We start from the raw sequence: 15,533 nt of genomic DNA on the forward strand, positions 1-15,533 counted from the left end.
TGCCTGGCAGTGGTCACCTCAAAGTGCTGGGAGGCTTCCCCAGCTCCATGCCATGCACACCATGTCCTGCACCCCTGTGGGCTTCCCCACCCTCTCTCATCATCTGCCTCAAAGTCCTAAAGGATGGAGCTCCTCGTGCTGCCTAGCAGCGCAATTTTCTGAAATGAGACAGGTATCTGCTCTCTTACAAAATTTGATCACAATCAGAGATGCCCCTTAATGCAATTAAAAAGAAAAAATAATAATAATAAAAATGTTGTTGATGTTCCATCATCCAAAATCTGGGAATAAAACTCTTTAGCTCCAGTGTAGTGTCACATGTTGGTATTCCTTTATTCCCCGGACAATTGACAAGCAAAGTTCTCTTTCAAAGTTCAGGTTCTACATTTGAACTGTTCAGACATGCACAAGCAGTACATGATCATACATATTCATTCTTTTCCAAGAAATTATTCATATATGATAATGTCTTTATGAACACTCTCACTTGCATCTGTGGGGTCGTATGTTCATTTACTTAATCCCCATTTTTCCATCCTCAGCCTCATCACAGAGGATTTTGGCTGATCCTTGGCTGTTTTTCCCCAGTTTGGTGGATTTCCATTGGTTGGGATGCAACAATGAGCAACTTTCCACCTTGGTGCACTGTAATCCAAAACAATATATGAGAAATCTGAGGAAGAAGCCCTTGTACCTGGTGGGTACAAAGATAAAAGCAGCCTATTATGACTCCAGTGTTTCTTGTGAAGCAGAACTTGCAAGAAAAACAAGGTTGTTCTCACAGATAGAAATGCGCCCGGTGGTGCAGTGGTAGGAATGACTCTTTGCAACACTGGGGTCCGGGTTCAAATCCCCTGTGGCATAAGTGGTAGAAGTGCCGCTCTGCTACACAGAGGCTCAAATCCTGAGGGTTGGACTTGATGATCTCTAAGGTCCCTTCCAACCCGCACGAGACTATGTGATACTATGAGACTATGATATAGATAATACTAAATGTAAAGTGATGAATCAAAAAGCTTCATTTTTTTGAGATTGGAGATCATTAGATTTGAAGACAAAGACATAACAATATTAGCACCTCCTTCCTTGATACCAAAAACTGAAATGCCGTAAGAAATGCGTAAGCAGGAATAAAAGGCTCGTGGTGTTTTAAATCACAGCATCACTTGGGAAGATGGGCAGTTAGTTGGGTGGAATACTTTGGGAACCACATGGAAATAGTTACTGCAACAAGGAGTTTGTTAAAGTTGATATACTGCGGTCTACGCATCTAGAAAACCTGCCTGTCCTGTTCCTTTCAACATCCAATTAGAAGATCAGAAAAATGATTCCACGGGAGATTTCAGAGCACCAATTTGTTAAGGAAGAGCTGAGTCCTGATTTAGCAGCAAAAGAATTTTCTCGCATAGAATCACAGATGGACTTGTATTGGAAGAGACTTTAAAAGACACGTGAGCATCAGCCAGAACGACAGCCCAGATGCACGAGTCAGTGTCTCTTCATCAACAAGGTGTCGTAATTATATGCTGGGGATGTACCTATTGAGGAGAGTCTCTGAGGTTTTCTTGGACACACATACAAGGCACTTTAAGAGTGCAAATAGATGCAGGGATGTGGCAGTGCAATAAAACAACTTCCTTGCCCCGAATCATTGGATCCCAGTCACTTTGGTGTTGTAGAACAACCCCATTGAGCTGTGGTTCCATACTTGAACCTTCCTACGTGAAGGTACGTTCCTTGTACCTTCAGTACAAGAGAATAGAAGGCATCATTCTCAATGGGTCCTTACCGGTACGCCTCAGGGACCACTCCAGATTGTGGCAATTTGATGTATCACATGAGTCCAGAGTTTTGATTTCTTTAAGCCACACTTCTGTCACCTTTACAAAGTCTTTTTCACTGTTTTCCAACCTTGGTCTGGTGCCTGCACGTAATGGGGCAAAAATAACTTCGGCAACGGCTCCTCTGCAGAATTAGGCTGAGAAATTACAGGCCTGTCCTGCTGTGCATGTGCAGACCTTTCGGTATGCCCACCTGTTCCAATTCATCCTCTGTGTATGTTACAGTGTGCTTTAAATAATAGTAGCAGAAGTCATGCTAAGGCTCGTAGTTAGGCCTAGTCTGTGTTTCTCACATATCTAGGAATGCAAGTTGTGTTTCTTATGAACCCGAGCATGGATCTAAGTAATAAATCTTGCTTAGGAACAAAGCACAATGTATGTTAAAAATTAGGTTTAGATTTATGGTGTGATGGTAGAGCAGTTCAGCGTTTTAGAGAAAATGAATAGTAAACAGAAGAAGGGGCTCTCACAGGAAACATCCAGTAATGTCACAGATCAAAGGATGAGAAGAATGTACAGCACAATTTCCTAGGTCTTTGTGGGATAGTCTTACCAAATTGTAACCAAGGAAACATAACAAAAGAGGACGCGGCAATCCTGAAGAAAAATGATATATAAACCTTGTGATTTCTTTATAGTTCAGGGCTCTGACTTTGGACACTAGTCCTCAGGCTCCCGGGCCCTCAATAAAGCACTGCATAAAACGACTCAGGTTGTTTTGTATTCCTTAACTACGGGCAACAGTTTTCTGGCGACCCAGATGGACTCTGGAGGTGACTGGGCAGCTCGCGAGCTGATCAACTCCACGCTGGCACCAAGTGAATTTCGGGGAGTCATTGGTTCGTGCCCTACCCCAGCTCCAGGCGGACAACTGTAAGGGTAAGCCCGAAAGGTACTTTATATTTTGGTATTGTTGCGTGCCTATAAGATGAGGCAGCAATCCTCGCAAGGTTGGGCTAAGACGTCTTTGGTTGGGAAGCCTAGGCGCCGGCCGTTAGACGCAGTGAAAGCTGCGCAGGACCAGCACTGGCCCCTCGCGGCAACAAGAAGCGGCCAGTTTTGGTATTGGTTTGATAATGGTATATTTATATATGTTTTATATGTGTATGTGTGCTGTGATTAATTTGTGTGAAGTGACCAGACATGAGTTTTTGTTATACCTTTATAGTCTATAGTCTTAAATTCATAAAAGGTGGTAAAAACTATGCCTTTTAAGAATCTTAAAGCCATGATGCAATCTAATTGGTAATATACTGGGTTAACACCCACTTGGGATGTGTTGCTAAAAAGATGGAAAAGTGAAGGGTTTTATCAGGACATGAGTAAGGAAAAGATGATTGAATACTGTAATCATTGGTTGCCGGAATATGAACAGGAGGGTTCTACTTGGCCCTTGAATGGTACAATTGTACATGCAATAATTACTCCCTTAATGCATTTCTCGCGGGATAACAATAAGTGGGATGAAGTACCGTATCTAGATTTGTTTTATTATCTGAGGTCCACAAGCAGAAGGGCAGAAAGAATGTGGGATATTATATTAAAAATCTGAGAGTCGAGATGTTCTGCCTGCAAAACAGACCAGCCTGCCACTAAGTGTTTGATTACTAAACATCTCAACCAGAGGAAGATCTTTCCCTGTTAACATCCCCTACCACGCCTCCTGTTTCTCTATACCTCCATTACTGCGGGAAAAAGATGATATGAGGGGACGAGAGTGGGAGATACCAGTGGGTACTGGTCGGCGAGGATATCGAGGTGCTGGGACATCAGCAAGATAGATTAGGTCCTAAACCCAATGTGTGTTCTGCCGTCAGATAGGGCATTGGAAAAAGAGTGCCAGTAAGAATGGGGTGGTGGATTCTGGGATAGGTAGAATAAATCCTGGCCGTTATCCTGTGAATCCGGAAGATGGCGCCCAAGCACACTAGTTTTAGGAGAATATTCAGACTCAAGCTGACTAGAACGGGATTAGAGATGACGAGTAGTAGGGGGAATGAACAGGAGTTTATAGTAGATAAAGGGGCAAACTTATTCAGTTTTGAATAAAGGGTTAGAACCAATTAGCAGCAAAACATTCAGGTAGGTGGAGCTACAGGACAATTGGAAGAGCGACCCTTTTTGCAGCCTCTAAATTTTTAAAATTCGGGGGGGAAAGAATTGGGTCATCAATTTTTATATATGCCTAACTGTCCCAACCCTCTGTTGGGAAGCTATCTTTTATCCGCCTTGAATATGAAAATTTTATTCGAGGAAGGAAGGGTAAAATTGGAAATACCCGGGAAGAATATTGCTAAAATATTTGCAATCAAAGAAGTGGAACCCAATCCGATACCTAGGGAAATAGAGCAAGCAGTGGTTCCCTGGGTATGGGACACTAGAACTCCTGGAAGATCAAAAGCAGCACAACCAGTGGTTGTGGAATTAAAAGATAATGCTCAACCAGTCAGGGTAAAACAATACCCTATCAAATTGGAAGGAAAAAAAGGAATTGCCTTATTAATAGATGAGTTTTTGACCTTTGGAGTATTGCAGGAATGTGAATCAGAGTTTAACACTCCCATTTTTCCAGTAAGGAAACCTAATGTTAAGTACAGTTTAGTGTAGGATTGACGGGCAATTAACAACATTGTTAAGGATATATATCCAGTTGTCGCAAACCCCTACACCCTGTTAACATCTGTGTCGGAAAAATTTAAATGGTTCACAGTAATTGATTTAAAAGATGCCTTCTTCTGCATCCCCTTGGCATTTCAAAGTAGGAAACTTTTTGCTTTCGAGTGGGAAAGCCCAGAAATCGGACAAAAGAGACAACTAACATGGACAAGGCTTCCGCAGGGATTCAAAAACAGCCCCACCATATTTGGAAATCAGTTAGCAAAAGAACTGGAACAATGGAAGACAACAGAGGTAAGGGACTCTCCTTTTTCATATACAATCGTGCAATATGTAGACGATGTGTTGATAGCCACTGAAGAAAAATAAGTTTGTTTGAGATTGACCATTGCTCTACTGAACATGCTGGGCCAAGCTAGCTATTGAGTATCAAAGGAAAAAGCACAACTGATCCAGGAAAATGTGATATATCTAGGATGTGAAATTAGCCAAGGTCAGAGATGATTAGGAACAAATCGGGTGGAAGCAATTTGTGCTATTCCCCTTCCATGAAATCATCAGGAACTAAGGTTGTTTTTAGGAATGGTGGGCTGGTGTCGGCTCTGGACCCTGAATTTTGGACTAATAACTCGACCTCTGTATGAAGCTTTGAAAGAGCCGCAATTAAAGTGGGATCAACAAAGAAAGGAGGCTTTTGAGACCCTTAAACAGGCTTTAAAGCAGGCTCCTGCTTTGGGGCTACCAGATTTGAACAAAGACTTTCAATTATACGTGAATGAAAGATAGAAGCTGGCCATGGGGGTGCTGTCCCAGCGAATCAGATCTTGGAAACGTCCGGTGGGATATTTTTCAAAACAATTAGATACTGTCAGCAGTGGGTGGCCAGCATGCTTAAGAGCTGTTACTGCAACTGTACTGTTCATTCAGGAAGCCAGAAAACTGACTCTAGGAAAAAGGATGGAGGTTTTTGTACCTCATATGGTCTTGGCAGTCTTAGAACAAAAGAGGGGTCATTGGCTGTCTTCTAGTAGAATGCTGCAATACCAGGCAATACTAAGGGAACAAGATGATATAGATCTGAAAGTAACTAACCATGTGAATCCAGCAGAATTTCTCTGCAGTGAGCAAGAAGAAGGAGAACTGGTTCATGACTGTATGGAAATAATTGAGCAGGTATACACCAGTCAGATCGATTTGAAGGACACTCCACTAGGAGATCCTGACTGGGAACTGTTCACAGATGGATGCAGCTATGTGGAAAATGGGACCAGGTATGCGGGATATGCGGTAGTTACAGCTACCACAGTGTTGGAAGCAAAGGCCCTGACCCCTGGGATGTCTGCACAGAAAGCAGAAATTGTGGGACTCATGCGAGCCCTAATCCTAAGCACAGGAAAAAGGGTGAATATCTGGACTGATTCTAAATATGCCTTTGGAGTAATCCATGTGCATGGAGCATTATGGAAAGAACGAGGACTGTTAACCTCTCAAGGGACTATGATTAAATACAGGACGGAAATTCTGGCTCTTTTGGATGCAGTACATAAACCAGAAAAGGTGGTGGTGATGCATGTAAAAGGACATCAAAGAGAAGAGTGAAAGATCTATCAGGGGAAGCGGTTGGCGGATATAACAGCCAAGGTAGTAGCCAAAGAAGTATGGATTCAGATGGCACTAGTACCAACTAAGGTAGGACCAGCCACTCCCTATATGCACACGGATCCCAAATACTCCCCTGATGATGAAAAATTAGCATCACTCCTGAAGGCCCAGAAGAATGCAGTTGGGTGGTATGTAACAGCCCTAGGGCAGGTAGTTATCCCTGCCAGAATAATGAAAGCAATACTTGAAACTGAACATAACAAATGCCATTGGGGAGCAGAGGCACTGGTGAAATTTTTAAAGAAAGAAATGATTTCCAACCAAATGTTAACATTGGCTAAACGGGTAAATGCGACATGCCGATATGTCTGAAGAATAATCCGATAGTTAGGAAACAAATCCAGTTGGGACATTTGCAGGTAGGGGCAGAACCAGGGGATTATTGGCAGATAGATTTTTCTGAATTACCAAAATGACAAAATTTCAAATATATAGTGGTATATGTGTGTACATTTTCGGGTTGGCCGGAAGCATTCCTATGTAGAACAAATCAGGCAAAGGAGGTAGTAAAAACATTACTCAAGGAGATCATTTCTAGATTCAGTGTACCACTAGGAATGTCATCTGATAGGGGACCCCATTTTATCGCAAAAATAGTACAGGAACTTGTGAAATCACTGGGAATATCTCGGGACTTGCATACCCCCTGGAGGCCTCAATCTATTGGAACAGGTAGAAAAGGAAACTAAAGAAATTGAAAAAGAGGCTCAGCATAATTGGGTCAGAGCCATATTTGAGTCTCTGTGTTTGCACCTTTCTGAGTGGATATCATCAGCAATTCAATATGTCATAATGTTTGTTATATTATCGTTAATCATTTGGATTGCCAGTAAATGTTTAATAAGGGTCATTACTAAAGAAAGAAGTCATACCCACAGGCTGATGAAAGCCAAGACCAGAATCACCAGGATCAACCCTCCCCCGCCGAAGTATGAAGATGTGGTGATAAGAAACAACAATGGTCAAGAAAATTCAGGATTTCAAGAAAGTGAACATTAGAATTAAAAGTTGAGCATTCTTGTAAATAATTAAAGAATGCTCGAAAGGGGGGACATGTTACAATGTGCTTTAAATAATAGTAGCAGTAGTCATGCTAAGGCTCGTAGTTAGGCCTAGTCTGTGTTTCTCACGTATCTAGGAATGCAAGTTGTGTTTCTTATGAACCCGAGCACGGATCTAAGTAATAAATCTTGCTTAGGAACAAAGCACAATGTATGTAAAAAATCAGGTTTAGATTTATGGTGTGATGGTAGAGCGGTTAAGCGTTTTAGAGAAAATGAATAGTAAACAGAAAGGGGGCCTCTAACAGGAACATCCAGTAATGTCACAGATCGAAGGATGAGAAGAATGTACAGCACATTTCCTTAGGTCTTTGTGGGATAGTCTTACCAAATTGTAACCAAGGAAACATAACAAAAGAGGACGCGGCAATCCTGAAGAAAATGTATATAAACCTTGTGATTTCTTTATAGTTCAGGGCTCTGACTTTGGACACTAGTCCTCAGGCTCCCGGGCCCTCAATAAAGCACCGCATAAAACGACTCAGGTTGTTTTGTGTTCTTTAACTACGGGCAACAAGACCTCATTAAAATCATCTCAAGTAATCTCCCGGGGGGAGGGAAAACAATGTTATTAATTAGTTTGAATACAGGTGGCCAAAAGCTGAATGGAATTTGTGTTTGACTTCATAGTAATTATCTCTGGTTTCTGCAGTGATTTGTGTTGTGCTTCCTTGCGGCAAAGAGAACATAGCAGATAATTCCCCAAGAGGAAACGTGAGACATAGAAAATAGGAGAAGAAAAAGAAGAAAATGAAAGGTGGGCGATGATATTCCAGTACATGAAAGGTTCTTACAGTGAGAGTGGGGCAGGTCTCTTCTCACTGGTGACAAGTGACAGGACGAGGGGAAATGGCCTCAAGTTGCACCAGGGCAAGTTTAATTTGGATGTTAGGAAAAACTTTTTTTTTTTAATTGCATTAAGGGGCATCTCTGATTGTGATCAACTTTTGTAAGAGAGCAGATATCTGTCTCATTTCAGAAAATTGGGCTGCTAGGCAGCACGAGGAGCTCCATCCTTTAGGACTTTGAGGCAGATGATGAGAGAGGGTGGGGAAGCCCACAGGGGTGCAGGACATGGTGTGCATGGCATGGAGCTGGGAAAGCCTCCCAGCACTTTGAGGTGACCACTGCCAGGCAGGGACAGATCCCAGAAGTCCATGCTGAGCATGAGAACAAGGACACGGACACACAGTGTGTAGCTTTGCTGAGGGATTTATTGATCATCTGAGGATGTCAATGATCATCAGGGTCTTCATTGGTCATCAGAGGGCAACACTGGTCATCAGAGGGCAGCAATGGTCATCAGAGGATGTCAGAGGGCATCACTGGCAAGAAGGGGCTTTGTCCCTGTAGGGTTTGTCCCCAAAAACTTAGGGCAGGGGAAGGACTGGCAGCAGCCAAGAGACCCAGGGCAGGACATGCGTCCCCTGGAGAAAGAAGCCACAGCCCCTGTCCCAGCTGCATGGTGACTCTGGGCCATCCATAGGGCACCCTGAGCCTGCCACCTCCAGATCTGTTCCTCTGCACAGCCCCATAGAGTGCAAGGGAAGGGCTGGAGGTGCAGTGCCCAGGTCCCCCTTGAACAGGCCACAGACGGTCCCCTCCATACCATCACTTCCAGCACCTCATGACCGATCCTCAGGTACATCCAGGGTCTCCCAAGAGCCCTGTGGGGTTGTAAGCATCCCCGTGCTGCTCACCTAGACAAGTAGATCCAGGACCACGCGTCTCACGCGTGGGGGATTCTCCTCTGTCCTGCTGAGCACATCCTGGGGAAAAAGGGGCTGTTAGGGACACACAGATGGTATGGAGAGAATGGAATATGCTGGGAGTAATAAGACACAGTGGGACACCCTGAAGATGCAGGGACTCACTGTGGGCACTAGAACAGCATGGCCAAGGCATGGTCCTGTAGCCAGCTCATCCCTAACTACCCCCATTGCCTCCTTCCCCTGCCCATTGCATTTTCACATCTGGAGGGAGCCCAACAGAGGCCTTGGGGCTGCAGGAGTGTCCCCAAATCCCAGGGGAATTGCGAAAAGCAAGACATCCCAGCCCCATCCTCACCCCATTGTCACCCAACTCACCAATCCAGGAAGGCCAACAGCAACATGTGGTGGTGCCTGGGGAAGAAGAGCAATGGGGCAGCCATGAGGGGACTGTGAGTCTCGGGGATCACAGGGCGACCCTATCCAAGCTGCCTGGTTGGTACCAGGGCTGCCCCCACCCCATGGCTGCCAAGGTCTTTGTGCGCCTCTCCAATGGAGGAGCCCAGTGTTGCGTTTGGGTATAGGGACGGGGTAGGGGTAGGGTGGCCCAAAGGAGGGGAATAGGGGTGCCAAGAGTCTTGGGGGTGCTAAACAGAGAGGAACGGAGAATGAGGGAAAATGAAACACAAGGGATTGGGGACCTAAAGAGATGAGAATCGGGTTGCCAATTAAAGGAGATCTGTTGGTGCAAAAAGCATGGGATGTGGGGACCCAAAGAGAGGGCATTTGGAACAGCCAAGAAAAGGGATTTGGGGAACCCAGAGAAAAGATGACGAGGGTGCAAATGGAAGAAATTTGGATGTGCCAAATAGAGGGGCAGCCTCTGCCAGGCAGGGACAGACCCCACCTGCTCCTGCAGAGCTCCATGCAGGGCCACCCTTGGGCACAATCAGCATGGCTGCCCGGACCACCACAGTAGTTTCCAAGTCAGGCAATTGCACAAGTGGCTGTGGGGAGAGGAGTAGGAGAGAGCGTGAAAGAGATGCTCGCATCGGGGATCCCCAATCGCCAATCACCTACAGCCCAAGCCCACATCCCCCACGGATGCTTCACCTGAGCTTCCACTTTGCAGTACAGGGCAGCGAGGAGCATCACAAGGCTGAGTACAGCTGCCTTCATCTTCCTCTGTCCTCTGGGAGCTGGGTGAGGCTGCAGGAGGCAAGGTCTGCTTTTATCCTCCCTGTGCCCCTCTCACTCCCCAAAAGACCCTGGGCTTGGCAGACTCCCCTGACATGGACTGAGCCCTGCATGCAGCCATCCCCTTCCTTGGCCCCAGGAAACATGAGGAAGCCAGGGATCAGAGGAAGAAGACTGAGTGCTGGGATCCCAATGGCACTGAGCCCAAAGCCCCCAGGTCCCAGCAATCAGCACACACGGCCTTTCTGTCCCCCAGGACCACCCAGAGATGATATGCTGTCCCCATATCAAGGCTTTGTCCAAGGACTCATCCCTCAGTCCTGTCCGGTCCTGTGAGACTACAAGGTGTGAGGCTGATCCTTTGGGGAACTATGACACAGCATTAGGGGACACTGGGAGGTGTGAGGATAACAGGGACATGGGGAGTGAGGAAATTATGGAGATACTTGGAAGGCAAGGGGTCGCAGGGATATGGGGACATGAAGATACGGGAACATCATGGAGACATGAGTGTATTATGGCCGTTTGCGGATGTCATGAAGATATGGGGAAATGGACACATGCAACTAAATGGGAACTTCTTGGTGACAGGGACCTGGAAGTTTGTAGTTGAAGCCATCAAGGATGGTTGGATGTAGCTCTGGGCTACCTGGTCTGGTGGTTGCAGACCATGCACATAGCAGAGGTGTTGAAACTAGATGATCATTGTGGTACTTTTCAACCCAGGCCATTCTATAATTCTGTGTGGGCGGTGGGGACAGTTGGGTGATGGGGACACAGACACAGGGAGGTTGGCAGTGTTCACTCAGTGCCTTTGTTGTCAAGCAGGAGCTCAGGAGTGAATAACAGAACTTGGCTCTAGCTTATGGGTTTCCTCCTCATTTATTGCTGCAAAACACAAAGACCACAACTTTCAGAATCGTGGAATCTCAAAATCATGGATTACCTGAACCACGGAGTCACAGATTCATAGAATCAGTGAGTCATGGAATCACAGTAGCACGAAATCACAGCACCATAGAACCGTAGATTCATGGCATCATTGAAATGGGACAAGACCACTTAAGTCACATCAGGAGATGTGCCATATATTTTCTTCTGTCTTTACACAGCCAAGAGCAGAAGTCCCCATGTTACATCCAGAAATCTGCACTGCATGCCTGAGATGGCAGTAGTGCTGCCTCTGTCCATGAGGACAGTTTGCCATTAGGACACGCAGGCACAGAATCCAAGGCTGGGGGTGAAAACTGGCTGAAGGTACCTAAATAGGTTCTGAAGTCACTAGGCTCTGTGCCTGAGCTTCAGCAGAACAAAGGTGTCCTATGGGTTTTGTTCCCATGATGATCCAGCCTCCTGTCATGGCTTCAATGAAAGTGAGTCTTGTTTTATCCGGATGAAAGGAAAGAAATAATAGAGAGCTGATAAATGGCTTAGAACTGCAAACAACTCAAGGATTCTACAAGGAAACATGATATGCCAATTTGAAGTGCTTCATCTGACAGAGCAGCCAGCTGGTGACAGCATTCACGAGGCATTTCCCATAAACAGGAGAGCTGCTGTGGGTCATCTCTGAGAAGAGCACTTGAATGTTTACGTTGGAAATGGCCCAGAGAGCAGCCAGCTGGAAGAGTTTCCTTTGGGCTGCTTCTGCTCTGTGCAGCATTTGTCAGAGCTGATCAGTGCTGCCTCATTCACTACACTTAAATGTAACGTGGCATTATCCCTACTCTGGGGTTCTTTTGGAAAGAACCAACCAATTGTCCATACTGCCATCACTGAGGAATCTTGACTGAGGGGAGGTACAGACTGTCTTTGAGATCAGTGCAAAGCAGGTGGATGACACTTGATAGCAATTAGATGTGAAAGGTTCTCCTCAGGAAAAGCCCTTGGCTGGATTGACGAAAACTAAAAAGAAATACTCAGGCTTCTGTAACAGTCAAACACTGAACAAGTGAAATGTGACATGGTCTGAGTTCTCAGGCTGCTCAGCCAACAGCCTCCCCTGCAGTGATCTCCCCATCACGGCATCATTTAGGTTAGAAATGACCTCTCAGGTCATCTAACTGTTACGTAAGATAAGAGCTGCATCAGAAGTCATGCCTCATCTTATGTGACATGGGCCGTAAATCAAAGGCAGATGTTGGAGATGTAACTATAGAGGCTGAACTTTCCCAACAACATCTCATTACGTGTTGCTGCCAGGAGACAGTATTCAGCAGAGGGGCAGCCTGACAGAATGGCATCAGTCGTGGAAGTGCACATGAAGGAAAGGCGTGCCATTCAGTAAATTCATGTGGAAAAATTTACACTTCTTGACACTGATCAATACTTGCTGAATCTTTCTGGAGAATAGGCAGTGGATGTGAGCAGAGCGAGGCAGAGGGAGGTGTGTTTCAACAGTGGTAATGGTGGGTCACCTTCTCTGGTGCAATGCATATAAGCAGGGCATGTAGGCTCCTCTTCCTTGCCCTCACTCTCCTACCTCTGTTCTCCAGGCTTCTCCTGACCACCTCGTGTCAGTCATCTCATTAGGGGCAGCTTAATACCTACATCCCTATGCTCCAGAATGTCTCCTGTAGGACCTATCAGAGCTTTGTGCACAGTTCCTTTCCACCGACCATCCTGGAGGCAGTGACCACCTCTGTGTACAAAATGGAAGAAGCCCTGAAGGAAGCTTGGGAACTTCTGACATGATAACACACATCCAAGAACTTGTTGTGTGCAGGGTCTCACGGGGAACGAGGAAGAGGGGACCTGACAACCAATGTGCAAACCAGCTGCTGCTGCTGGACTCTCAGAGGCACTGACAGATGTGAGCCTGAAAGCAAAGACCCCAGCCAGGAGCCCAGGGACGGCATGTCAGCTGTTGCAGGCTGAAGCCGTTGCACAGTTTGATGAACAGCAGTGTGCTTCCTGCTGGACTGTGGGTTTCTGAGAACATCTGACCAGTACAGGTCTAGAAATGTCTCACAAGAAAGAGGACAGAGAGAGTGACTGCATTTCCTTTATTCTGGTAAGGTTCACAGAGAGCCTGGTACATTATGTACATTGTGTCTGGGCTATACTACAAAGGTACAAGCTGTACAGGAACTGGTTTCAATAATGATTTAGTAGTGAAAAGATTGCAGTATTTTTTAAAGAAGAATAAGAATAAATTACACAGATAAAATGGCACAAAACAAACAGTAAAGGACAGCTTGATTCAGTAAAGAGCTGCATTACAAGCCATGAATTCCAAAAGATGGGCAGTTCACTGCTTTTGAAACACATTTGGTCATCACTTTCCTCACTGCATCCTTGACCTCCTTGTTCCTCATGCTGTAGATGAGGGGGTTCACTGCTGGAGGCACCACCAAGTACAGAAGTGCCAACATCAGGTCCATGGATGGGGAGGAGACAGCAGAAGGCTTCATGTAGGCAAAAAAGGCAGTGCTGACAAATAGGGAGACTACGGCCAGGTGAGGGAGGCACGTGGAGAAGGCTTTGTGCCTTCCCTGCTCAGAGGGCATCCTCAGCACAGCCATGAAGATCTGTGCATAGGACACAACAATGTAAACAAAGCACCCAAAGACTAAACAGACACTGAGAATGAGAAGCACAACTTCCCTGATGTAGGAGCCAGGGCAGGAGAGCTTGAGGATCTTTGGGATTTCACAGAAAAACTGGTTCACAACATTGCCTTGGCAGAGAGGCAGTGAAAACGTACTGGCAGTGTGCAGCAGGGAATAGAGTACCCCAGTGCCCCAAGCAGCTGCTGCCATGGTGGCACAAGCTCTGCTGTCCATCAAGGTCCCATAGTGTAGGGGCTTGCAGATGGCAACGTAGCGGTCATAGGACATGATGGTGAGAATGAAATACTCTGCTGAGATAAAGAAGAGAAAGAAAAAGAGCTGTGCAACACATCCTGCGTAGGAGATGGCCCTGGTGTCCCAGAGGGCGTTGGCCATGGCCTTGGGGAGAGTGGTGGAGATGCATCCCAGGTCGAGGAAGGCCAGGTTGAGGAGGAAGAAGTACATGGGGGTGTGCAGGCGCTGGTCGCAGGCTACAGCTGTGCTGACGAGGCCATTGCCCAGGAGGGCAGCCAGGTAGATGTCCAGCAAGAGCCAGAAATGCAGGAGCTGCAGCTGCCGCGTGTCTCCCAAAGGCAGGAGGAGGAATTTGGTGATGGAGCTGCTGTTGGACATCTGCTGTTCATGGGCTTGGAGTCCTGCTCAGAGTGCAGATGTTAATGGCAACTCCAGACCATTCTCAGACACACTCAGCTTGCTATACTATAACATTTCTTTCCCTTTGGGAAATGATCATTTAAGTCCAGAACTTGAATTTATTTTCATGAATATGAAGCATCTCTGAAAGACTACAGTATTAGGGAATTCTTACTTTCTTCTCATTTCCTAATCATATCCCATCCTCCTGGATATTTTCCTCTTTATTGCTGCTGCTCTTAGAGACCACAGCCCAAGCATCCATGCTCTTCAAATCGTCTAAGGCAAATCAGCCAGTTTGCAGAACAAGTAAACTACTAATGCCTGCAGAAAACATCTATCACTGAAACTGACTGCATCCTTTTAGGAATGAGAGGCTGAAAGCACAACTTGTGTGACTATCCACAAAATAACCAGTGCATGGGGAGTTCCCGAAACTGCGGAGTCTCAGAGCCGTGTTCAAAGTTGACAGCCCCTTTTAGATTTCTGCCCCTAATCCCCTACCGTCTGAACAGGAAATGAAAAATCCCTGCCTTGGCTTTCCTCTTGCAAAGTACCCTTACAAACTTTACATTCAGTTCTGCAGTGAAGCTGTGATTCTCCTGCCCCAGGCAGCAGCTGTGGCAGCACAAGCCCTGCCGGGGGGCTCCTTGCCCCCACACGTCTCCCCACAGCACCCTGGGCAGCTCCCCGGGCAGGCTGAGTGCTGAGCCTGGCAGGCGGCAGAGTCCCATACCCTGCACACAGCCCCTGGGGCACAGCACGGACCCTGCCCTGCATGACAGCCCTGGGCACCCGCCTGCAGCCCCAGCTGCAAAACCTGCAGCCGTGCTGGGAAATGCAGCTCTCAGGGCTGGGCTCTGATGCTGCAGCACAGAAGCCCTCAGCTGGAGCTGAAGTCTTTTTCGAAAAGAAATAAACATGCAGTGCCTGCAGCCAGACCTACTATTGGATGTCTCAGTTTTAGTTAACCCTATAGGAACAGTAGCTGCATGGTCTGCAGTGAGACTTACCATGTCATGGCATGTGAGCAATGCTCCTGTTGCGAGCTCACAGTCTGCTCACACTGTACTCATCCTCTCTCCCCTTTCTCTCCTCTCCTTCTTTCAGCTGCATGCTGTGCTGTGCACAAGAGCTGCTCCTGGGCACAGCTGTCTCTCTGCAGGGCTGCCCACTTCTATGAGCTCCCTGTGTCCCATGAGCCCGGCCCAGCTCATCAGCAGAGGATGTCATTGTTATCCT

The 15,533-nt window shown here is 46.4% G+C and overlaps 1 protein-coding gene and 1 long non-coding RNA gene across 2 annotated transcripts; both read right to left on the reverse strand.

Moving 5' to 3' along the window:
- Nucleotides 1-8,879: 8,879 nt before the first annotated feature.
- LOC107310820 lies at nt 8,880-10,017 on the reverse strand. Its single transcript, XR_004306744.1, has 3 exons — nt 10,003-10,017; nt 9,268-9,896; nt 8,880-8,949 (listed from the first exon to the last, which is right to left on the reverse strand). It is a non-coding gene; the product is annotated as an uncharacterized LOC107310820 (long non-coding RNA).
- A 3,250-nt stretch (nt 10,018-13,267) lies between these two features.
- On the reverse strand, nt 13,268-15,520 carry LOC107310819 (olfactory receptor 14C36-like). Its single transcript, XM_015856807.1, has 2 exons — nt 15,305-15,520; nt 13,268-14,293 (listed from the first exon to the last, which is right to left on the reverse strand). The coding sequence occupies exon 2, from the start codon at nt 14,268-14,270 to the stop codon at nt 13,305-13,307; it is 966 nt and encodes a 321-aa protein (XP_015712293.1). The 5' UTR covers nt 14,271-14,293; nt 15,305-15,520; the 3' UTR covers nt 13,268-13,304.
- Between the last annotated feature and the right edge of the window lie 13 nt (nt 15,521-15,533).

The sequence above is a fragment of the Coturnix japonica genome, chromosome 3 (genome assembly GCF_001577835.2).
Source record: "Coturnix japonica isolate 7356 chromosome 3, Coturnix japonica 2.1, whole genome shotgun sequence".
Classification (NCBI taxonomy): domain Eukaryota; kingdom Metazoa; phylum Chordata; class Aves; order Galliformes; family Phasianidae; genus Coturnix; species Coturnix japonica.